This window comes from Chelon labrosus, assembly GCF_963514085.1.
Source record: "Chelon labrosus genome assembly, chromosome: 21".
In the NCBI taxonomy this organism is placed as follows: domain Eukaryota; kingdom Metazoa; phylum Chordata; class Actinopteri; order Mugiliformes; family Mugilidae; genus Chelon; species Chelon labrosus.
Genome location: NC_140354.1, coordinates 5551212 through 5576397, shown reverse-complemented (window position 1 = coordinate 5576397; position 25186 = coordinate 5551212). Strand labels below are relative to the sequence as shown.

At 42.6% G+C, this 25186-nt stretch overlaps 1 protein-coding gene across 5 annotated transcripts; it reads left to right on the top strand.

Moving 5' to 3' along the window:
* Positions 1–163: 163 nt before the first annotated feature.
* On the top strand, positions 164–25186 carry gpatch8 (G patch domain containing 8). 5 transcript variants are annotated; one of them, XM_084571148.1, is made up of 9 exons: positions 4362–4439; positions 8234–8252; positions 11288–11360; positions 16230–16271; positions 18556–18623; positions 19278–19364; positions 19467–19610; positions 19724–19854; positions 20112–25186. In XM_084571148.1, the coding sequence occupies exons 5-9, from the start codon at positions 18597–18599 to the stop codon at positions 23974–23976; spliced, it is 4254 nt and encodes a 1417-aa protein (XP_084427274.1). In that variant the 5' UTR covers positions 4362–4439; positions 8234–8252; positions 11288–11360; positions 16230–16271; positions 18556–18596; the 3' UTR covers positions 23977–25186. The 5 variants fall into 5 exon arrangements, with proteins under 5 accessions (XP_084427270.1, XP_084427274.1, XP_084427271.1 ...); XM_084571144.1 differs by lacking the exons at positions 8234–8252; positions 16230–16271 and adding an exon at positions 164–292; XM_084571145.1 differs by lacking the exon at positions 16230–16271.

Here is a 25186-nt window from a genome sequence, read left to right as displayed (position 1 = left end):
CCATCCATTAATTTAACATGTGTGTCAAGTAAAATAGACTAAATTATCTCAGATTATACAGATAAACTATATATATAATATGACTGCACTAAATCCTTATGTGTAACCCTGTAATGTTTTGGTGGATACTGGCAGGGAAATGTAAATTCGCCGCACAGTCCATCGGAGCGCACATCCTCGCCACAGCGCGCTCCTGTCAGACGGACACAGACGGAGCCAGTAGAGAAGCTGCTGCTGTGTTCAGAAAATGGCCGACAGATTTTCTCGGTTCAACGAAGAGCGTGATTTCCAGGTAATGCATTGTCGACGACTGACTATTTGCAAAGCTTCTAACATGTCTCGATGCTTCGGTACATGTATGCGGATTTAAACGTCACACACACCCTGGACATATTACAAACGGAATCGTACACTTCAGTTTCGATGTCGCTTGCTAGCAGTGCAAGCTAGCTAAGCTAACGCTAGCGAACAAGGCTAGTGCACTGCGGCTCTTTTGATTCTCCCCTTACGCCTCAGTGTTTGTCTGCGTGCTATATTTGACACATGACATAGGTAATCATTTTCTGTATCAGACAATTCCCACTTGAACCGTTTAAAGTGCCACAACAAAACTGGACACTGAAGTCCAATTAGCTCGTTAGTGACCTTGGATATACTGGTTATTTATCGACATATGCTAACCATGGGTAGCTAGCTAGCAGAAAGCTAGCTCGTACGCACATTAGGCAGTGGTAGCGTTAATAGCTAGAAATGGCTGTATCATTTTGACATCTGAAATACAACCAGAGCAGATAGTTAGCACGTACATAGTAAACCCGTCAACTGTCTGACATGACTTGAAAGTATCTCCGGTGTTTACTTGACAGCGCGCAGGGTACACGTTTGTTTTGTATAATATGTTTTAGTCATGTCCTTGTTCAGTCACAATCTGATTCCTTCCCTAACGGTTAATCAGACTGTGAGATAATGGGTGGTGTTTTCTTAGTCTGTCACCATTTAATTGTTGTCTTTGTTTTTGTGACTTTGACTGATTTACTTCACATGGATTGTGTTTGTTTTTATAATTGTGCTTTTCACTGGAAACGAAGCAGACTCAACACTGAGGTGGTAATAAGGAGTCTTTATGTTTTGTTTCAGTGTGAGCTCATTCATCAGTGATATTAATAAATCCGCCCCTAGTGCACATTAATGGCACTTTTTTGTGTGAGTGTGTGTTGTTGTTTTTTTTTGTTTTTTTTTTACACACACATTATGTTATTTCAGGCTGCATGTGTACACTATTTAGCCAGAGAGCTGTTGTCTTTTCCTTGTCTATCTGTGATCTAAGGCCGCACCCAGTAAAGGCTAAACACAACATTATCTACTGGACTACAAGATCATTTCTTTTAGCTGGTATTTTGCTCTCACCGTAAACATTTACAGTGAACTCAGGCATTTTCTTTTGAAGCTTTCAGAAGACATTATGTTATTCTTGCTTCACCCAGCTCCATTTTAAGCCACCTAACAGGTTTTTTAATTATAAGGACTTCCCACTTTTGACGTAGATGTTAATGCTTGCTTGTAGTAACCTTTCAGCCGTTACTACAAGTAAAGCATGTGAAGCAACTGTTTTAACACCCATGTTTGTAATTGAAATTTGGTAGCTGCCTCGGAGATACTTGCACAGCTTGGATTAGCATTTTGTGTAGCACAATTTAATACTTCTTGATTACAGTGTATTGTTTTGCAGTAGTTTCAGCCAAAGTTATCATATAAAAAAAACCTGAATAGACATCACTGTTAACATGGCAACATATTTTGCTTTTTCCAGTGATTTGTGAAAGAAGAGGAGAGCTTCAGAAGCAGCAGGATTGTTCAGACTGAGTTAGATTAAAAGTTTAAATCGGTACATTGAATACTGACCCAGAGGGAAATGGCTGTCTTGACATAGATGTACTTTATTGATCCCACAAGAGAAACTAGTTTGCACTTTAGGCCGCTAATCCCCGGCTAAAAATATGGTCTCTAACAGTGAAGCCAGTAGTCCTCTGGCTTGGTTTCGGGCTGTTTGGTTTGTCAAATATTGGGCATTTACATATTCTAGAGAATGGTATTAATTTGCCATCTAGAGCTGTTAGGGGAGTTCATCTGTTTAGTTGAGAAATGTTGCGATGAAATAGTCAAGTTACCAGTCATGCAATTAAATGCTTTACAACTTTAAGCATGTTTATAAGAAACAGTTTGTGAAATTGCTTGTTTTTTCCTCTGCACTGGCTGTCAAACTCAGTTTTCTGCTACTTTGTCAGGCGGGTGAATTGCTGTGTGGTCTGAATGAGTCTGTTGAGGATTGCTCCAGCTCAGCACAGTGGAGCTCTGTGTGTCAGATCTGCTGTGAAGGCATTCATATGCTCAGTATTCAGAAAGTTTCTCTCGGACTCTGTGGATTAAAGCCTGCAGCCAAGCAACACAGTGCGGCAAACACCCACAGACGGGCCACCTAATATCTTAATCACAACCAACAGCTCTGTCTGATTTATTGCTTTGTAGTGTTTTTGGAGCTTTAACATGCGACTGAAGTACAAGCCAATTTGTGAACACCTGCCGAAATGGCCAGCAGTAGACCTCACAATTCTTGTAGTGGTGTAATATGGAGCATCCACTATTCTGGTGTTGTGCAAATGGAAATTTGTTCTTGTGATGCACATCCGAAAATGGAGCTGAAATCATTTATATGCAGAACTGCTATGGTGTTTGTGTATTAAAGACAGGGCGATGTCTACCTCACTGTGGTGGGTAGGGGCGGTGCTGACAGAACGTTAAGTGGTCTGAGCATAAAGTGAGGAGGAGAAGAGATGAGAGGGAAGAGCAGGGAGACATTGATTTGTTCATAAATAAATCCTTTGCTCTTCCCCAGCATCGCCCCTTCTCATAATCCCTGGCTTCACTCATGCTGATGCAGGGTCCTGTTTCATCTGAATTAATGCCTGCCAGTGTGGCTTCAAATCACCTCATTATGGTGGGCTGATTCGAACAAAGTTGCTCATCTCTGCACGACCAGATTCCCCAGAGAATGTGGTGGTCCAGCATTGTCTTTTTACATAGATGCTTTCTTCACAGTTCCTCAGTACAATCAATATTTTCAATTATCTTCCAATGCAAGAAGCCCCAGTTAAAATAAAAGCTAAATGCATTAAGTACACATGAAGAGGGGGAATGAAATCTCACTCCGCCTTTACATTACATTTTGCTGTCCACACACATCCTATTGCTAGTAGCTGCAAGTGACTTGTAAATAATTTAACACCACAGAATATTTTTGGAATCTTCCAGTCTTCAGCTTGTGTGAAGGTCAGGAGAAAACAGACTCACAAACATGACCTTCGTCTCTCCTCTGCTGCGACAGAGAGGAAGCCATCTGTCACTGAGCAGAAACTGTTCTATAAACTCACCCTGTTGGTTGGGATATTAAGCCCATCACTCACTCTGTCTCACCCAGGGACCAGACTCAAATAGAAATGCTCAGTTTGTACAATCAAAGCTTCAGATTTGGACAATGAATATCCTCAGGAAGTCTTCATTGTCAATGCTGTAATTGATTTACTAAGAAGGTGTATATTCTGTCAAGTGAATATTCAGTCTGGGCTATGAATGTACTTAAGTATTTAAACCTTCATTTTAAAATAATTTATGATGTGGAACCATAAGAATAACACAGTCATAGATTTGATCATAGCATGTGCCTCCTGTGTGTACTATTTTGGTGCATGAAGCTTAGCGTCAGTACTGCATTTAATGGAGATGTTGTATATCTTTAATAAACAGTATATTTGTATATTTTGTTTTAAACAATACATTTTATGCAATGTATGTTTTACCTATCAGTTCAGAATTAAACATGGGTGTGCTATATGTTGTGGTAACTTACACCAGGATATAGCTTGATAACACAGTTGTACTTTGCTGATACGTGAGTCAACAAAAGCTCAAGGCTTATTGAATCCATGAGAAGCTTCAATGTACTGTTATTCAGTGGCCTCTTTTCACAATACTGTCTCACACATGACATGAAAGTAAACATGGTCATTGTCTACTTTTAAAAATGCATATTTTGTGTTCATGATGTATTTGTCATCACAATCTTTTCCTGTATTTGCTATCAATTAGGGCACAACTAAAGATGCATTAATTATCTGTTCAGTTCACAAATTGTTTGATCTCTTAAATGTCAAATAGTCCTTATTATCTCATAAGACAGAGACAAGTTGTTATCCACGTAGTTACCCATAATTACTTGTTTGTTAACCAGTTGTTTCCACTACCAATCAGGCAGCACTGCTCATTCACATTATTCTCAAAAGATTGTTTCAATGTGTGTCTGGCAGGGTGGGAATCACTTTGACCAGTATGAAGAGGGCCAGTTGGAGCTGGAGCAGGCGTCCCTGGACAAGCCCATCGAATCGGTAAGGCTGCATCTATCATCCCACACCATTGGACCAGCTGTGAGAGTGGATATGATTGGTCCAGGGAGGAATAAGAACCACACCTTTTTACTCCATTCATACTGTCCGTGTAGATGCATCCAGTGTTTCTGGAACTTGCCATCTAACCTTTAGAATCACTTGTCTCATGTCCATTAATACCCTTTAAGTCCCTCCCACTTCCCATGTCCTCTGCCTACTCCATTTCCTGTGTGACAGTTAAAATGATTATGTATACGCTAGATCTGCCTGTTTAATGTAGAGCTTACAGATAAACGTTAGATTTTTGTACCAGTGTTTCATTAGTCATTGTTAGCATTATAAGAGATGACTCTGAAAACATGGAGTGGATGAAGCACTGTCACTAATGGCTGTTATCTAAACACGGTAGCTGTTAATCAATTCGAAACCCATTCAGATGAGGGTGGGCGGGGGGTTATACTTGGTTATGACCAGATATTATTCTGGTACTGAATGCAGTTTTTTTTTTTTGTGCGAGTTGCTGGACAGGTCTGTACAGTTTTACTGCTTGGTTAAAACATATTTTGGCTGATGCAGCCATAGATAAAGCAAACTGTTTGAAGGCACTTTGCATACCAGATTAAATGATGATTTAAAACAGCCACATGAGAAGTTGACAATTGTATATCTTGATTGTTTTGCTGTGGCTTTAGTTGATCTCTTTATGAAAAGTAGGCAGTGCTTATTCCACCCCATTTAGCAAAGGAGAGCGCACATTAGATGGTGTGAATGGCCATATTTGTGTGTGAGTGTGTGTGTCTATGTAGCTTTAGAATTTGTGTGTTAGTGTATAGTGTTTGTGTCTATAGGACAGTTATCTTATTGTACACAACTTGGGGTGTTCGACATTTCTCTCCTGCAGCGAATTGGCCCCTATTAGCTAAGCAGCAATGACCCGGTTTGTATTTGCACGCTCTGCTTTCTTACTCCTATCTTTAGGGTCCTTGTAACGCTTCTCTGACTGTCTTTCTCTCTTTATCTCTCTTTTTCACTACTGTCACACTTTACATCTATTCTCTCTCCCTCTACCTCTGTTTCTCTCTCGCTCACTCCCTACTACACAGTGATTCGGTGTACAGTACCCTCTGTCATTCTGTGCTGGCATGGTGCTTGTGCAACTGGGACTGCATTTTTCGCTGAAGAGGCACATCGATAATAGCGCAGGCAGCTCTCTTTTTTTCTGTCTTTCCCACTCTCTCCATCCCCCCTTCTGTCTCTGAAGCACTGTGGTGAGCAGGCCCAAATTCCCCTTACCTCCACATTGTCAGGTCACCTTTCCTCAACAATGTATGAATTGTGAACAGATAGAATAAATAGCCAGGTAGAGAACACAATATTAAAATATGTATTTCCATAATCATTTGGCAGGTAACATAATGACCAATTATTCATTCTAAATATTTTCATAAATTTGACTAATTGCATATTTTCTAGAGAACATAAATCATGACAATACATTACATTATTTCAATAAAAACAAAAGAGTTGTTCTACCCAACCTGTGTCTGGTTGTGCTTTTAGTTTTTAAGCATCAGAAACATAAAACGGTCAAACATATTCATATTATATTATGAATTATATAAACAGATATTTTAGCATGAGAATTTGTTTTGCATAAGAGTCCATTGAATGACTGAAGAACATAGTTTCAGGGATGTTGTACTCTCACAGATGCTCAAAAACATCCCACTCTGTGTGGGTGGTGGAGAGGGAGAAAAGTAAAGGAAAGAGGTGGCCTGCTCACCTGAGTGTCACTTGAGTGGCTCTATTGCTCCTGCGCTATTATTTGTGGAGGGGTGTTGAGGGCTGCGCTGCCGCATCACACAGTTCCCCAACCATGTTTAGCAAAATGGCTTCGAAATAATCCAGTAATAATATAAAACATAACACTTTTTATGCATTTTTTATCACCATTTTTGACAAAATAATTTGTCAGCATTTGAAAAATGTCACATCATTGTACCAGCATCTCTCCTCGTTAGAAGGGGAGAAAAATTAAAAATTACCACACTTACTCAATACTCATGACAAACCTCCGAACATGACAAACGTTACATTAAATGTTAAAACCGTTCTGTCCACAAGGCAGGCATAGTTGTCTACCAGTGTTAAATCTTGGAACTGTTTGTGAATGCTTCAGCCCTGCTTCTCAGAGCCTCTCCCCTGCCACTTATTGTGTGTGATCTATAGGCAGCTAGAGGTCTGTGGTACTTTATTGGGATCTTTTCTCTCTTCCTGTCTTTCCCCTTTGGTCTTTGCTATTTCTCTCTAACACTGTTTTTGCATTGCATGTGTTAACTTGGTAGCATTCAGTACTATTTCTTCTCAACAACCTGTTTTAATCACTACTACAGTTTTTCCTCCCAGACTCATTTTTCCCAGTCCCTCAAACCTACCATCTTCCTCTCTCCCCTTACCTGACCCAGTGCCAGAGCGATATGCAGCGGGCAGCCTCAGAGCCACAGACACCACACATACACACCCTGAATCTAATGAACACACGTGGACAGGAAGCTAGTATCTTTAATACTGCTACTGATTCCCAAAATGATATTTTTTTTTTTTAGGTATTAGTGCATCAGCTGTTTCTGAAGTATTTTGAGCCTGCATTATAGCCATTATTTGACAGCTCTTTCACTTTAACTGTTAGCCATCTGTCTTCTTGGGGTTGTAAGAAGAACACAAGGAAAAGGTTCAACTGAAATCATTTAACATCCTGGCCCATATTGTTCACAAAACAGTCTCTACTATTTCATTTTAATCTAGTTTTGTCTTTAAGTTAGCTATTGCATAAGAGTAGAGATCAAAAGATTAACCAGTGGGAAAAAAACAGTCTGACCTTCTCACTTAACTACACTTCGCTAAATTTCCAGTCCTTGAATTGGGGCTTCAGAGTCATGAGGTAAGTATATCTTTATAAATTACTATATTTAAAATCATATTAATTAATCAGACTTTACTCCGCTGTGATTTTCCGCATTACTTACTTAATTAAATCTTTAAATCTTTGTTAAATCTGTATCTACATTTGCTTTGGTTTATTGGGAAAAAAGGGCCTGGTGTTTAAGTCATTTGCCTCTTGGCTTGCACCTTGCCAGTTGTTTCCATTTAGTCACACCTGCTGGCTGAGACTGACAAGGAATGTAGAGAGCAGAGAACAAAGAGGAAGTTGCTTAAACAATAGCAGACCATATATAGACATGCAGAATCTCTGATCTGTTGTCCAAGAAAAGGGTTTGTAGCTAGGGTTGAATCACGTACATAGATGAATATATCTGTCCTATGTTACATGCTAAGTAATCTGAGCTAGAGGAACCTCTCATACCCAGACAGGGACATTCAAACATAAACACACATTGCCATACTGGCCAAATGGTGAGAATACACAGACCTAAACAATAAGACTAAATACTGTGAGTTCTCTAGGTGGGGTCCCCTGCATATCACTTCCCTGACCCATATCTTTTGCCATGCATTGTGCAAATGGCAGCACATTGCACACTTTAAAGAACACTCCCCTCTTGTAGATCTCTTGTTTGGATAACATTTTCTATTTTTTCTTTCTCTTGTATTAACAGTCAGTTGGTGGATTTATTGAAATGCCTACCTTTTCTGTTTATATACAGTATTATGTTTGTTAAAGAGCAGAGAGAGAGATTTGTATTTTTAAGAACTAGAAGAAGCTAGCAGAATTGCAGTTGAAAGCGTTTGGCCGGTTTCTTACGTTGTGTCACGTGTGACTGTTTTTTTGACAGCCCAGTATTTTAAAGCCAGGTTCGTATGGAAATGCCTTCACTCCACTTGCACTGCTGTTGGACTCGCCGTCGTTGCTTTCATCCGTCTGTCTGTCTATTCTTTTGGTGCACTCATCTGTTGTTCACACTCAGTCGCCGCCTCATCTCCGCCCTCTAATTTTTGCCAAACCCATTTTGAACTAATCTTTCTTAGTACAAGCAGCTGTTGCCACGTTCAACCAGCTCTTCCTGTTCTCACTTTTATATAATTCTCTTAAATTAAAAAAAATGTTAGAGATTTGGAAAAAGAAACATGTTTAATTTAAAGTAGGGCTTATGTTCTCAGAGCTTGTAGAGGTTTGTGTTTCAGTACGTAGACCTTGACCTGACTTTGCTGACTGGGATTAAAAATAAATAATACATAAATCAGCTGACAGGAACTGAGGCTGAGCAGAAGTATTTCCCTGCTAGTTTTGGGTTTCTTTTGTTTAGTCCTTCCTGCCTCATAAATCGGTTTATCTGTAATTGATAAATCCTCGCTTGAAGAGTACCGTTGCACCATAATACTGCAGTGAATGACTGGATATCAGTGGCAGGAGAAGCATTCGCTGCAGCAAATTCTGCAGCGGTTCCCTGCACAATGAAGTCATACAGATCTGTTCAGCCCCTAATTCTGTCCACCTTGTGATATCTCTAGAAACTGCCAGCCACCAACAAGTCATACTCAGTGACGTGCAGGACTTGCTAACATGGCCTTCAGTGTCCTAATTCACGAGTTGATTCAGACAGGCTGTCTCAAGTGGTCTTTCTACCATGTGAGGCTTTGCAGAGATTCCCCTCTTATCTCATTCCACAGTGGAAAGGAGCTGACAATCCCACAGAGTAAGCAAATCTCATAAATGGATGGAACAGAAACAGGAAGTAAAGAACTTTAACCTCTCTTGAGTCTTAGAGGCAAATGTCAGCCAGATAATTTGAATATTCTTGTCGTGGTGGATGTGGAATGCAATTCACTGTGTTTACAGCCACCAAATAGAGCAAAGCAAGGCAACAGTTTGCTCTGAAATACCAACTATGATCTAAAAAAACAACAACAGGCAAATGTATCCCATTTGCGACCTTGCGGGCGGAGATGCAGTGTGTGTGCTGTGTGTGTGTGAGACTGCCACTCCCCTTCACATGCACTAACCCATACAAGCCCAGCTCACCTCCACCACTTTAGAAACTCACCCTCACCATGGCTCAGCCTGCTCTGTTCTGCCCCTTTGTCCCGACCTCTCTTACCAAAGAGAACTAATCGAGCCCCGTTGAGCCATCACCTTCCTCTCCGTGCCTGATCCACCTGAGACTAACGCAGCTGGAGTTTTGTTAACCCACCCTTCACCCCCAGCCCGCCCCACCCTTCTGTATGTGTACCATTCACAGTGCGCTACTAACACCGACGACCCTTTTTGTTAAAACTCTTTAACAAAAAGCTGCATGCTGATTTTTCTGTTTTGTTCCAACCCCTTCACTTTCTGTTTGTGAAAGTTGATGTCAAACTCTTTGTGATTATAAATATCCTTTTTGTTTGGTTTGTATGTTTTTGGTAGAATGCAGCACTCTGGTGAATGTTAGACAAGCTTGGAATAGTTATAATCACAACAGAAAAACACTGCTTATTAAGAAATCTCATTGTTTCCTGTTTATTTGTGCTTGAGGATGTACTGTAGTGTGTAGTGGTGGGACGGCCTTGCATTTCACTTAATGTTTTTTTTTTTTTTGTTGTTGTTTTCTTGCTGACCCATACTAGTGATATAATGGTCTCCGACATGCACCTTCGGCCCCATGGTGTCCTAGGAATTCCTGTTGTGTATGTTGTTGCACTCCTCTCTAGCCTCTTTGATTCATTATCAATTGCCTGATCTTGTCCACATTGTTGGTCATGTAGTATTTGTCATTGATATCATTAGTATTAAAAGAAAAGCAGAAAAGAGATACTTTTAAGCGGATAGCCTTATGGCTGTTGGACATTTTGTTGTTCCACTTTGAAAAAAGTTTGCACATTTATACAAACCAATCAAAAAGGCCATCTAGTTTGTAAAGTATGTTTTCTACTTTCTAAATACCAATGATATCTTTGATAATGTCGAATTAGAATCATGTTAAAGCATAAATTATTGTCTAATAATAAACTAATCTCAAGTGTGAACATGGTTGGGACCGGACAATTGACAATAGACAAGAGATGCCGGAGGTGTCCAGAAACACGCACAAGGGTATTTTTAGTATATCAGATGGGGCTATATGCACATAATGTGTCCCTCTCTTCACCTGCACACCCACATATCCCCTCACACGTGCATATTCTGTCTACCCTGGGCCTTGTAATGGTAATCCAAGGCCCACTAGCTCCACTTCTGTCTCTTCCTCTCGCTATATATTTTTGTGACAGCTGCATATGTTTCATGGTGCTCCCCTTGTCATGGTTACGGAATCACAGCAAGCTTGGAGTTTCTGGTCTTCGTTTTGTTAATGCTAGATTTCCATACCTGTTCTGTGTCACTTTTCTTTGTGTACTAAGATCTTGCTTTGTAGTGGTTCATATATGTATGCGTGTGATACATATATTGCCCTCTCCTTCCTCCTCTTCCTCTTAACATCTCAGGTAGTGAATGTGACTTGATGTGTTATCTTTACCATCCAAAAAGTAGAAATGCTTATGCCCAACTTCTTTGCCTGAAAAGGTTTTTAAACTGCACTCCTACTGCAGGAGGATAGCTTGTAGTTTACAGGCTACATATAGCCTCATGTATTCAGCATAGTAGAAATCCTACCCTTCCTCTCAGCCTCCCACCCTTTACCCCCCAACCGCCCTTATCACTCCTTGTGCTGGAAGACACTGATTGTTACACGCTGTAGGTGATGACGATAATGACGATGGTGATGGTGGTGGTGGTTGTGCTGATGATGATAGTGTGATTTGAGTGTTTCATTTTATTTAGTTTGTTTGTTTTTTCACCTATGCCCACAGGGTAAAGCTCCTCTTATTATTGGAATATTTTTGGTTTTTTTCTCCTCTGTTCTCTCTGCTAGGATAACATTGGACACCGGCTGCTTCAGAAACATGGCTGGAAGCTGGGACAAGGCCTTGGCAAAACCATGCAGGGTAAGGATACACTCCTCTGTACACCCATGTTCAGTGTGTGCTGGTGGTACTGATACACTACCTTCTGTCATTTTCTTTCCCCTCTCTTTTGCATTTTTTTTTTTTGGTTTGTTTTTATTTTACTAGAAAGTTTCTCTCTTCTATCAGCATTATTCCTTTTTGTTTGTTAACGGGTAAAATGGACTATTATTTAAACAAACACCATTACAGTGAAACTTGCCGCTCTAATGCTGCTGTTCTTTCAAACTTGAAGAGGAAAGAAAAGCTTCTTGAAGCCTTATAAAGGATTATGAATGAGGGAAGGGGGGTTGGAGGATGTAGGGGAGGTGTGTATTTGTCACATGATGCATTCAGTTTGCAGCAGTTCATGTGAAAGTTGACTTTGCCCAGCCAGAAAGACGTTGTCCTGAACCCTGGTTGATTCTCATAACCTTGCAGTTTGGGCTCTACGCCTTGGACCTGAATGTTGTTTTTTTTTGTTTGTTTTTTTTTCTTTTGAGGCAGTGGTACACATAATGAAGAGCACATGACTGACTTTTGAAAAGCCCACCAGCAAACATCCAATATGGATGCATCTTTGCTTGAAAAAATAATGAATTGGCAAAAGACAAGACCCAAATAACCTTGTCTTGGATTTGACAAAATGGTTCAGATTGTGTCCCACTCGACTCGATAATATCGAGCTGATAACTCATACTGTTACAGCTACACCGATCAGGCATAACATTATGACCAACAGGAGAAGTAAATAACACTGACAATCTTGTGACAATACAATGTTCTCCTGGGAAACGTTTGGACCCGGCATTTGTGTGGCTGTTACTTAGACCTGTATCACCCACCTAGGCCAGACCAGGCACCCCCACCCCATAGCAATGATATTTCTTGATGGCAGCAGCCATCCCCAGAAGGATGCAGGACACAGGCACACACACAAAAACAGTTTAGGAACACCTCAAAAAACATGAAGAACAGCACAAGGTGTTGACCTGGCCTCAAAATTCACTAGATCCCAAACTGATCAAGTATCTGTGGGATGATCCACAGAGGCCCCTCCCCTCAACCCATAGGACCCTAATGCCCCCACTAACAACATTCTGTTGCCAGACACCACAGGACTAATGTTCGATTTATAGGGTTTTTCCTCAATCATTGTTTCTTTGCACTTTCTATCTCAGATCCACATTCTTCTCTTTTAGTTAAGATTGAGGATTGTTGTGTATTGTGAGTGTAAAGTTTAAAGCCTCTGAAACACTTTAAGTTAAAAGCCCCAGACTAAAAAGCTGCACTAAAGAGTCTTACTTTCTCCGGGCCATTCTGTGTAATTGAATGGCCCACATATATTGACTTACTGTAAGAGGTAGAAGGCTGAACACAGCCGAGTGTGTGGGTTGGTCTTGGCTGACGTTAGCGGCTCATTAGCTCACCTTCTATGCCTATAGGCTCTTTGGTTCATTGGCTCAGAGGCAGTGGTGCAGAGCTCTGGCGTTTTTCCACCAAGCTCATTTATGTCTCTTCTTTGGATTTCCTTAGAATTTCATTATCTCTATCTTTCGGACATTTTTAAGCCTTTTGTCATAGCCTCACCGATCTCTCAACCCTAAACAGATAATGTCATCACTGACAGGACAATCACTTGTTGCAGTTAGAATAAAGCTTGGTTTTCTACATTGTTTCTAAAATTTAGTCTTCTCTACCTCCTCTTTCATTTCCTTTTCTGTCTTCTGGATCCATACCGTTTTAGCCATTTCTGGCCTAGTCATCTCTTTTTGTTGCTTAATTGCAACTCTTGCTCAAGTGCATTGCTCTCCCTGTAAACCCAGCAGTAACATCTGTTCTCAGTATCAGCATGTTAATGAGAAACACCACTCCAGCACATACCCGAACGATGGACATGTTCCAGCCTTACATAGCGCATGTAGGCTGAGTTAGAGCTACTAAAGTAACTGAGTGGCTTCCATTCACACTGGTAATTAAAAGATATGGAGATAATTGCGTTCAGACTATTGCTGCTCAAGTGGATTTGTTGACAGCACAGCGGGATTATGGAGGTGATCTATGTTACTGTTGACTACCAGGTTTCACCTACTAAGAAACCAGGCCTTAGTGTCCTTAGTTTACCAGACCTAAAATGATTGTTCTCAGATTTATTTGTGTCGGAATAGAAAATGTCTTGCAAGCAGTCATCAGTGTAAATCGTTGTGATCTTTACTTTGTATGCTCTCGACATTGCTTTGTGTGTGATCTGCTGTTCTTCCAGACAGACTCGGATGTAATGACTGGTTTTTGATCTTTGTTGCTGCCATAGCACCTCTCTTTTATGTACATATATGGCCTTGGCTCTCTGTGCCGTCTCTATGGTATTCTCAGTCTGACCATGGCCAGGGACCAGAGTAGACCAGGACCTTTCTATATTCTGGGCAGAGTGACAAGTGTATGGAGGATAAGAACACAGCAGAAATTTCCTAGTTTAGCGTTCAGTATCCATCTTTGTTTATTTCCATCTGGCCTTGAACAGCTGACTAGCAAGCTACTTGATGTGATAAGGGTGTGTGCTTTATGTGGAGGAGAGAACAAGTTGCAGGGGCTGAGTGTGCTCTTGTTTTTGCCGCTGGCACCTTTTGTGTGGTTATATAAGCATCCTGCTTTGTGGGCAGATGAGACTGCGGCAGATTGTGTCCAGTTGTTGTGTAGGAATTAATGGCCCAATGCTGGAGCCCACTATCTCAGTTTACATTTGCAAAATCACTCAGTAGGCTCAAAACACAATTGCGCCATCTCATTGAAATCTGCTGGATAATCATTATAATCTTCCTCTCCTTTCCTGTCCTCCTTGCCAGTTGAGACAGTTGTTGAAATTTGAAGTAAAAGCAATGTGTCCCCTTTTTGAGTTTTTCACTGTATTGACTTTGTTCTTATTCTTCTTTTGTCCCTTTTGCCCTTTTTTTAGGTAAGGTTTGTTGGATCCCTTCTGTATGTCAGTGTGTGTGTGCGTGTGGGTGTGTTTTCTTTCTCCCACTCTGCAGTTGACCTCAGTGTAACACCCCCTTTACTGTATATCATAGGCTAATGGCCTCTGTCAGCTTCCTCCTCTCCGCTTCATAATCACTAAACATTTATATCAATCTGCTTAAGAGTAACGTGCTTCGATTTGAACAAAGAACAAAGATCCATTTGAAATCAAGACAGATTTAGGAAGCCATGATTCCATCACATCCCTAAGAATCATCATCACTATGTATTGTAGATTTTTTTTCCTCTTTGAGTTTCCGTGGCTGCTGTCGGGTAATCTGATTGGCTGTAACCACGGCTCAGACTTTGAATGGCTTGCAGAGTAGACAAGTTTTCTCCCTTTTGCTTGTTTGCCTGTTTCTACCTCCAAACCTGTGAAACTCGTTTGTATGTGTGTGGTCATTACGTGGGACTGAGATATGTGTGTGTGTCTGCTACTGACCGGGCCATAGAATCAACTTACAGGGAAAACCTCTCCACCCTTCAACACCCCAAATGTCTCTGTCCCCATGGTTACAGGCTCCCATCCTCCACCTGTTTCTTTGCCGTCCTGCACAGCATGTTTGTCCCAGAGGTGCACTCCTGCCTGCATCAAACTCTCACTCACCTGGGGCTTTAAGCAGTGTTGGAGGCAGCACACTGAACCACTACATTCACATCATAGAGTGAAATTTAATTCTACAGATCGTGGACAGTCCACATACTTAATTGTACTGCAGTAAATATTGCTTTTCCATATCAATGCAGAACCCACTCCGAACACTGCTCAAAGCCTTGCTGGCTCTTCCCTCAGGTACATTTTATGTGTGTCATGTGTTCACTTGTTCCAGGGTTAAGCACATCCCAAAATGAGCTTGCTGGCTGTAGGCTAGCGAGGAAATGAAAGAATCTCGGAGATTTGCTAACTGGGCTGACAAGCGTCTGCAAGGCAAAAAGCTCAGAGGTGGAAAATGGTGGTCATCCCTTGAGGCCCCTATCATCTCAGACTAGCTATTTGACCAGATGTCAAAAAAATACCTTTGAATCACAAATTATGTGAGACAATAGGCCCCCGTTTTTCTGTCACGTGTTCAACTTGGTATACCATCGTAGTTGGCTGTTTTCAATCATTCCGTTACGGTGTACAGCTCCTCCAAAAGTACGTGGGATCTCAAATATTTTTCAGCTTGCTGTAACATTAAAAAAAGATTACTGGGTTTACTAATATTGGAGGACGTTATTGTACTTTAGCTGCTTTTCCACTACAGGAACTTATTGCATGTAACCTGGTGCACCATATAAATTCGAGCTTCCCACAAGAAGAACCATATCAAAAGTTATGGTTCCTCTTATGTATTTTCTTTTTTTTCAGTGAGAAGGTTCAAATAAGTGAAATGGTGGTTACTCCTATGTTGTTGGTTGTAGTTCCTGTTTGAAGAATGACGGGCAAGCAGCCCTCCCCCCTGACTATTTACCACCTGTGGAAGGGCACTGAAATCCCAGATGGACAGTAGAAGCAAAACAGAACCTGTGAAAACGGTTAGAAGCTCAGTTACTGGCTGGAAGTTCCTGTAGTGGAAACGGCCTATTTGTAAGGGGATGGTTGTCTGATTCCTTGGGATGTACTCTGGTTGAGAAAGCAAGATGACCAGGCTGGGGCCTTGGGGACTGGACAAGTGGTTGGGAGAAAGTGGTGAGAGGAAATCCCTGTAAGCATCTAGCCCTGAATGAAGGGATGAGGGGGGTGGGGGGGTGACACACGGAAGCCCCTCTGGTAATTAACCCCCCTAAACCCCACAACCACACTCCCAACCCCACCCTCCCTTCTCTATGTGCCTCAATCTTCCTGCTTAACCAATTGGTGTTTCTTTTTTACAGCGATTTGATCCTGCCCATGTTGTGCTGATGGTAAACTTAGTGGTAAATGTTATTTTATCCCCCAATTGAATTGTTTTTTGTTTGTTTTGATTTCTCCCATTTTTTTTTGTTTTCCTCTCATCAGAGCACCAATGCTATATAGGCTTTCAATTCTCTCCGTATTAGTCCTCATTCTGCTGCTTGTATATTACCATGCATTATGTATTACTCTTAGAACATTGTCATTTTGTTTGTTTTCAGTTTTTTTAAAACCTTGTGATTCACACCCTGTGATTTAGATGCACATTGTTTTTTGTCTGGTCCCTTTCTTTTCCACTGGAATGGGTAATGTGGAAGTATTGTCACTGTGTTTCAAGATTGGTGATAGTTTGGGATGACTGTAATTGTTCATTAATCTTTAATTCTGGGCCTGGCTTGTGACTCCATTGAAACAGACCACTGCAGTGGCTGGCTAACATGTCTATAAGTAGTCTTTTGTTATCGACAACATACAATCAGTCCTTTCCTCTCACTTTCTCAGTTGAATAAGACCTACACATTCAGGCATAGTTAGGTATTCAGTTGAAACCAGCTGACAGACACTGCAGTGGGGCTTGAGAGTCCAGGTAGGCTGTTATATGTCACAATGCCCATACATCTATGATCTCAGAATGAATATGTCATTGGGCTGTGATGACTAAATTACTCAAAAAAAATATATTCACATCATATACTCTTCTTACTTACCTTCCTCTGTCCAGGAAGGTGAGAATGTGCCTGGAAACAGCTGCACATTTCATAGTAAATTGATATTAAAAGCAAAGGCATTTGCTTTAGTATTTACTTGTTGATTGACTGTTAAGCCTTTTATAACAGAAAATTCTTAATTTTCTGTTTGAAAAAACACAAAATAGGACTCAGATTGATAAGAAAAATGAACCACCTGACCTATCCGATGCAGTTATTGCAACAATGAACCTTTAATTTTACATTTCCAAGCCCAGTGCTATAGCTTTTCCATATGCCCAATGGTATACATACTTGATTTTCATGAAGGAAAAACTAATTTGAAGACGTGGGAGGGGAAAAAAACTGAAACCAAACTGAATTGATAATCACTATCAGTAAGATCAATTATTGTATCTGGCTGGCATCAGGAGCAGCAGACTAGCCCAAATTCTTTTTATGCCTTTTGTTTTGAGATTCCCCTGTCTATCTATCTATCTGTCTGTCTGTCTGTCCTCCCCTTCCTTCTCCTCCTACTCATACTCATGTTTTACCAGGTAAGTATCCCCATCCCTTGCACTGTCACCATGGCGATACCTGGCCTGTGACGTCACTCTGCTGTAGTTCAGTGCTTGTGTCCTTTTTTTTTTAATTTACTCTTTCTCTCTGCTTTGTTTGGCTGATTATGAGTGGATTAAGCAACTCTGTGTCAATCTCCAAAGTAGTTTTGATTTTATATATTTTGTATCTTTAATGTTTCATTCTGTTTTTGGTTGTTTTTGGTTTGTTTATTTTTCTACAGTTAATTTCCTTCTGATCTAGCTCTTTTCACAGCTTACGTAACATAGCTTAAGTAGACAGAGAAAAATAATCTTTCTGCTCCAGTCATGATGGGGAAGGGGGCCTGAGACAAGGGAACATATTTTGACTTCAGGACAGGGAAAGGGGCTTGCAGGGGTCAGGCAGCCTACAGACAGTTCAGCGAAAGATGATGCAATAGGCCTTAGATAATATTAGGAGGCTTTGTTCTTCTCATGGAGGATGTCGCAGTGGTGCCCAGTGAGCAGTGGTAGCAGCTGCGCAGGCCTGTTGCAGCTCCACTCACACACAAACTACACACACACATACTGTAGTTCCCTCGAGCTGTAGTGTCCTTGATAAACTTGGCATTCTGGTTTAACAGGACTGCAGCAATGAGCGGGAGGAGGAGGGGTAGTGGGAGGCACTAGACTACAACAATATGAAAACAGACTGGCTTAAAGCTGACAGTGTACTTTGTCTTTTTCCATTAAGACATATTGTTGAAGAACCCTCATGCCCTTGTCTTCATTTAATCCACCAGAAATACAATAGGTGCAGCAAATTTGACTCATTGAAAATGCAAACCAGCAGCCAGATCGAATGTAATAGGAAGGCTAAATTGATCTACAGTTGGTGGCTGCAGTAAGCTGTGAGAATAGCTGGAGTTTGGTTCACTGTAGCTTTCTGGTCTCTTTGCACTTCAAGGCAAAATTCTCTAACCCCAGCACCCTATGCTCTAAAAGCAGGCTGTCTCCGAGTTGGTCACACGTCCTAGCTCCAAAAATTCACCCAGTCCTCTCTCTGATCTTTTTTCCCTCAGGACGCACTGACCCTGTGCCCATCATCCTTAAATATGATGTCATGGGGATGGGACGAATGGAGATGGAGGTAGGATGCTTATGTTATCCCCCTCTTTTGTTGTACACATTGTATAAATTTAAGTCAAAGCAAAATCAATATTTTCCAATGTCAAACACAATGACAGCACCTAACCACAACTTAGTGCTTTCAGACAAATGTGTTTTAAAAAGGTGATGAGGAACAATCATTTGAAGCAACAAATGTATTTAAATGTCAGAAAAAAACATCCATTAGCCAATAAGTTAAAAAAAAAATAACTCTTGACTACTTTGAACACCTTGGAGATGGATTTTAATGCGAATCATTAGCCAGGCATAATGACCAAACATCTGTATCTGGTCTGAGTGCTTCTGTTTATTGACAAATCTAAAAGTAAACATACCCAGAAATAGAGAATCCAGTACGATACACAGTAAATGTGCCATGAATGCTCTGCCTGCATCATTAGCATTTTTGGAATTTCACTTCACCCGCCTTAAGTTATGTTTGACCTTTACAGTTCTGTATGAATATCATTCATATGCCTTAAGAAAGACCAGTCATACTTCTTGTAGTTTCTGTGTGCTGTCTCCGTAGCAGGCTAGGTGTACCCATAGCATGTCTACAAACTGTAATATTATCACAGATTACAGGATTGTTTTATTTTCACAAGTGGTGTAACTCTTGTGTTTGTCCTTTTAGCTGGACTATGCAGAGGACGCCACAGAGAAGAGGAGAGTGCTCGAAGTGGAGAAAGAGGATACCGAAGAACTGCGGCAAAAATACAAGGTGAGGTCCCTCTGCTTTTTTGTAACTGCGATGATTATGCCAGGTTTCTGGACTTCTTGAAGACATTCTGTCATTAACTCTTGGTTTTCCCACCAAACACAGGACCAGGTGGAAAAGGAGAAAGCCATCGCAAAGGCTCTGGAAGACTTGAGAGCCAATTTCTATTGTGAGCTTTGTGACAAACAGTACACCAAACACCAGGAGTTTGACAACCACATTAACTCTTATGACCACGCTCACAAGCAGGTACTGCAGATCATGCTGCATTATACTTTTAATGCAGAGCTGTTGTAATGAGGGAAATAATTAGACCCAGATCCTCACATGCATTGTTTCTCCCCTGTGTTTGTGCAATGCAGAGGCTTAAAGAGCTGAAGCAGAGAGAGTTTGCTCGTAATGTGTCATCCCGCTCCCGGAAAGGTGGAAAGAAGCAAGAAAAGATGCTGCGGCGATTGCATGAGCTGGCTGAGCAGAGGAAACAACAAGACCGGTAAGAATCTATTCCTGGAGTGCCCTCTGCTGGCTGGATTCCACAGATTTCTGTTCACAGCACATTGATAATTCTGTTGTCTCTTATTGACCTCCAAAGTGTGAGGCCAAACATTTGTTGACATTTCACTCTCAAAATGTTGTAATATAATAAATTAATAAAATTGTTAGTCACAAAAAGGATCCGGTTAAAGAGTCACTTCATTTGCATCTGGTGTTTTTCCCACATCAGACTGAAATTGTGCTTTTATGTTTCAGTACTCCCGGAAGTGGACCCATGTTCAAAACAACCACAGTAGCTGTGGACGGAGAGAAATCCGAAGACGGTGACAGTGTGACGCTTGAGAATCCTGTTTTGATAGACAGTGTTTTGGAAGGACCAGTGGCTGACAAAACTGGTCAAGCATCACCAAAGCCCAGCCCAACTATAAGCTTCTCTCTAGGGAAGAACACCTCCTCATCCCCAACTCCCTGTGGCGCATCCAAAGTCAGTGTATCTTTCTCTTTTGCCAAGAAAGCCCCGGTAAAACTGGAGACAGCAGCTGCCGTATTTGCTGATCATGGTGAGGAGGCTATGGAGGATGAGGAGAGCCAGGATGGAGAAGGGTCCGGAGGACAAGAGGAAACTGGTGGCTGTGGCCCAGATAGCCCAAAGGCAGTATCTGGAGGAGCGGAAGTAGTAGAGGTAGGTGGTGCAGCAGCGGGGACAGAAGAGGCACAGCAGCCTGATGACGGAGCTTCCCTTGCCTCTACTCTCAACAAACTGAAGATGATGATGAGAAAAGAGGAAGGATATGCTGGACAGGAGCCTGAGTACTACCACTATATACCACCAGCTCACTGTCGGGTCAAGCCTCACTTCCAGTTTCTATTGTTCATGAAGGCTTCTGAACAGAGTCAGAGCAAAGACGATGAAGACGAGGAAGATGTGCAAGAGGAGAAAAAGGAAGAGAAAAAGCCTGATGAAAGTTCTGAACAGATGGAGGCCAGTGTTGCAGAGGATAAAGCTGATAAAGCTGATAAAGCTGAAAAAGAACAAGATCATGTCACTTTAACTGGTGACCCCGAGCCAGATCCTCCATCACCTCAAGTGAAGACAGAAGAGGTAGCTGCTTCATGTGCAGTAGACCCAGATTCCACTGTACCCACTTCACCCACTAGAAAAGTAGAGAGCACACAGGACACTGTGGATTCAAACACTGGTCCTAAAATCCCCACTGGTCCCTTCTTCCCAGTCCTGAGCAAAGATGAGAGTACTACCCTGCAGTGGCCCTCTGAGCTCCTTGAATTTACAAAAGCTCAGCCTTCTCTGTCTTATAGCTGTAATCCCCTCTACTTTGACTTCAAGCTGTCCCGTAACAAAGGAGTTCGTGGTGGGAAAGCTGCAAAGTCCCCTAAGCCTGGGGAAGAGTTTGATGACAAAGGACAAGAAGTAGCTACTTCATCAACTGAAGTAGAGACAGCCTCTAAACCTGGAACTAGCACTGATAAAGATAATCCAGTGACAAAGAGAGAGCCTGGCCAGTCAGAAGGTGATGAGCTAAAACCCACAACTGGCAGCAGCAGTGCAAAGAAAAAAAAGAAAAAGAAGAAACACAAGAAGTCGTCAAAGCACTCAAAACGCAAAGGAAAAGATAAAGGAACAGCGGAAGATGCAGCGGGAGAAGCTGAAGCAACACAAGAAAAGCCAAAAAAGAAGAAAAAACACAAACGGAAGAAGAGCAAAAATAAGGCGCCTGAACAGGAAGAAGCAACAGTGGATGAAAAAGACAAAGCTAAACCAAAGTCAGAAGATAAAGCCTCGTCTGCTCAGCTGACTACTGGAGGGGCAAATACAGGAGCTGAACTGGGGAAGAGGAAACGTGCTGCAAAGGAAGTGCCTTCCAAGTCTGCAGCAGAGGAAGGAGGGAGTGGAAAAAGTACCGACAAGGCCAACACCTCAGAAGAGCACAGCGGCACCAAGAGACAAAAGACTGACTCCAGTGCATCTCAAAGTGCCTCTTGCTCCACCTCAGCCCAAAAGAGTCCTGGTCCTGGTCGACCTCCCAGCAGTGAGAGTGAAGAAGAAGGGGGCTCTAATACCCAGCGCTCACGTCGTCGCAGGTCAAGCCCACGGGAACAGCGGCGCCACCATAGCGAAGAGTCTGGGCGGTCCTGCAGCCGTTCATCAAGACGGGGGGAAAGGCGGGGCAGCAGTCGCCGGCGCCATCGCGGCCAAACCTCCCGGAGTCGCTCTTACTCCAGCAGCTCTGAGCGCTCCTCAGCAGGCAGCAGTGCCTACAGCCACCGCAGCCGCAGCTACTCAGACAGCTACAGCGGCTACAGCACAGAAGGTCGCAGACGAAGGCGCTCCAAACGTTCATCAGACTCTGAGTATGAGCGAAGGGGTAGCCGAGGACGTAGACGATCCCGGAGACATCAGTACTCCTCCTCTTCTTCAGAGGATTCCCGCTCACGTTCACGCAGCTACAGCCGCAGGAAGAGACACCGGCGGCACCATCGCAGCAGCTCCAGAAGCTCCAGCAGCTGGAGTCGCAGCACAAGTGCAAGATCCTGGAGGCGTAGCTACAGCCGTAGCCACAGCTCTGCTAGCCGTTCCTCGAGTTCAAACAAAGGCTCCCCTCACAGAAGAGCCCCTAGGGGCCGAGGGGACAATGACACACATCGCAGAGACTTCAACCGCTCTCGCATCTACCGGTCTCAGTCCCCACGTTCATCTTCATCACGAGGCCTTAACCGCAACACACATTCATCCAGCTCACTGACTCTGAGGCCAGGGGGGTCTCGAGATGCAGGGGAACAGAAAAACAGCCTCACTGCACGCCAGCTGCTGGAGAAGGTTCAGTCTAAAAAAAGCTCTGATGATTCTGCCACAGGAACAAAATCTGGCATTAAGATTAAAGACCCACCACAGGGATATTTTGGTCCAAAATTACCCCCAACTCTGGGAAACAAAGCCATGCTGCCCCTTTTTGGTAAACTGCAGGCGGGGAAGAAACCAGTGATTCCCCTAACCAGACCTGACGTGGGAGAGAAATCTGGAGCAGGGAAGAGCTCTGACGCTGAGGCAGAGGTTATCCTGGTAGAGCCTATCAGGGAGTTTCCTCCTCCACCACCACCTCCAGCACCACCCACCCAAAAAGTTGAGGAGGCCCCACAGAGCACAGTGATGCCAGAAGAGACACAGCACCCCGCTACAGAAGACCAGGTGCACCAAGAACCCCGGCCATTGTTCGAACAGGAACCCTCCATGATGATGCCCCAGTACCAAGGAGAAGCGGGACTTGACCCTTCCCAGAACTCCATGATGGAATCACTCATGCCTGAAATGCAGCAACAGCCCCCAATGCATGCCTACCCTGCTTACCCACCACCTAACCTGGAGGAGGATGGCATGGAGGCAGAAGATGATGGGTTGGCGCCTTTGGAGAGTCAGCCCATTACGTTCACACCTGAGGAAATGGAGAAATACAGTAAGCTGCAACAGGCTGCACAACAGCACATTCAGCAGCAGCTTTTGGCCAAGCAGGTGAAGACATTTCCCTCAGCTGCTGCTGCTGCAGCTGCAGCTGCTGCAGCAGCCAACTTGGCTCCAGCCCCCCCTCCACCAACCCTGCAGCAGATCCACATTCAGCAGCCAGCTGTGTCAGTAGCTTCTGGCACATCAATCACGACAATGCAGCATGCCATCTTGCAGCACCATGCAGCCACTGCTGCAGCAATGGGTATGCACCCAGGGCATCCTCACCATCCACATCATGCGCATGCCCAGTTGGCCCAGGTACATCACATTCCCCAGCACCACCTTACCCCTATTTCCCTGTCTCCTTTGGGCCATTCACTTGGTCATTCTCTGCCACACTCACTGGGACATACTGGGCTGATTCCTGCCCACCATACAGCCTTCCTCTCTGGTCAGCCTATACATATTATTCCTGCGTCTGCACTTCACCACACCCCCCTGGCTCTCCACCATGTCCCACATACAGCCCTCTACCCCACACTTTTCACACCCCGGCCTTCTCAGGCTGCTGCAGCAGCAGCAGCTCTCCAGCTCCACCCACTCCTACACCCAATCTTCTCAGGGCAGGACCTCCAGCACCCACCTAACCATGGCTCTTGAGTAGTGATGGACGTGAAGTAGTGTGTTCACATTACCCAACCACTGGAAGAAAGACTTAACATGAACCATTTTGATTTAGGTTTTAAGATTAAGTCTTTGCATTAATATGCAGGCAGTGAGACAGAATGCTTGCCAGTAAAATTGCAATTTTACTGGCCTACACAGTACAGAAAGTTGTAGCCACAAAGTGGTGCAGCCTGTGTTGGGCTCAAAATTGACACTAACATTTTCTTCTGGTTTATGTGAGAGGTTTGTGTCACATTTTCCTCAAACTTTTAAGACAGGGCTTAAATTGAAAGAAACTTCCTGTTGACATTGGCTTATATTTCAAACTGGGTGTATTAACAACCGTAAAACTGAGAATCCACTGGAGTGTTTTTTTTTTTTTTTGTTAGTTTTTCTTTTTGTTTTCCACATAAAAATATGGTCACTTTTTTTTTTCTTCATTTTGGCAGCCAAAGAGACACGAGCAGAATTATGTTAAGGATGAAGAAGTGGTTTTGTAGAGAAGAACCGCTTCAACTTTGTAATCTAACTTTTACTATTAATTACGGCTACTCTGTTTATGTTTCTCATAAGACTACTTGCTCTCTTGACTTCTTGGTCTCAAAATAATTTGTAATGCAGTAACTTGTACATATATCAGTGTGTAATGTGAAGAATCCCATCAGTAGTGACCATGTGAAGCTATGGTGTCTGAGCCGGTATGACGGTCACATCGAGTCCTCTCTCTTTGAGGAGAAGTGTGATGTCGGGGTTCAGACATCCCAAATCCTCCGAGGCAAAGCTAATTTTCCCTGTGGTGAGGGTACATCTGAAAGAATTGCACTGAAATCTGTACATCAAGATGGTGCTTTTGCATCATATAACAATAAGATTGTAGTATACTGCAATAATTGTATTTTTCTGTTTTTAAATTATTTTCCAAAATGCTCTTCAAAAGAAGGGTTTTGTCTGGCTTTTGTGTAATTTTGTAAATAAAACAGCTGTAGATTAACCTATTAACATTCTAGAGGGTTGAGAATACTATTGGAAATAGCAGAAGGACAAGTTGGATGGAAGGTAGACACACATGTATTTTATCAAGGGTGTTTCTAAATCATCCCGGCCAAGTCGGGCTGGGATGGAGAACTACAGTGATCTGTCAAAAAGTAGCAACTCTGTATTTTTTAAAAACTTAACTGTTTCTGCAAATAAAATCTTGAGTTCA

Excerpts from the sequence above, each read along its gene's own strand:
- gpatch8 (XM_084571144.1), top strand. The coding sequence starts at position 248 with ATGGCCGACAGATTTTCTCGGTTCAACGAAGAGCGTGATTTCCAG. Across the intron at positions 18,624-19,277 it reads TGGGACGAATGGAGATGGAG|CTGGACTATGCAGAGGACGC; the intron begins GTAGGATGCTTA and ends TTGTCCTTTTAG. Across the intron at positions 19,855-20,111 it reads CAGAGGAAACAACAAGACCG|TACTCCCGGAAGTGGACCCA; the intron begins GTAAGAATCTAT and ends TTTATGTTTCAG.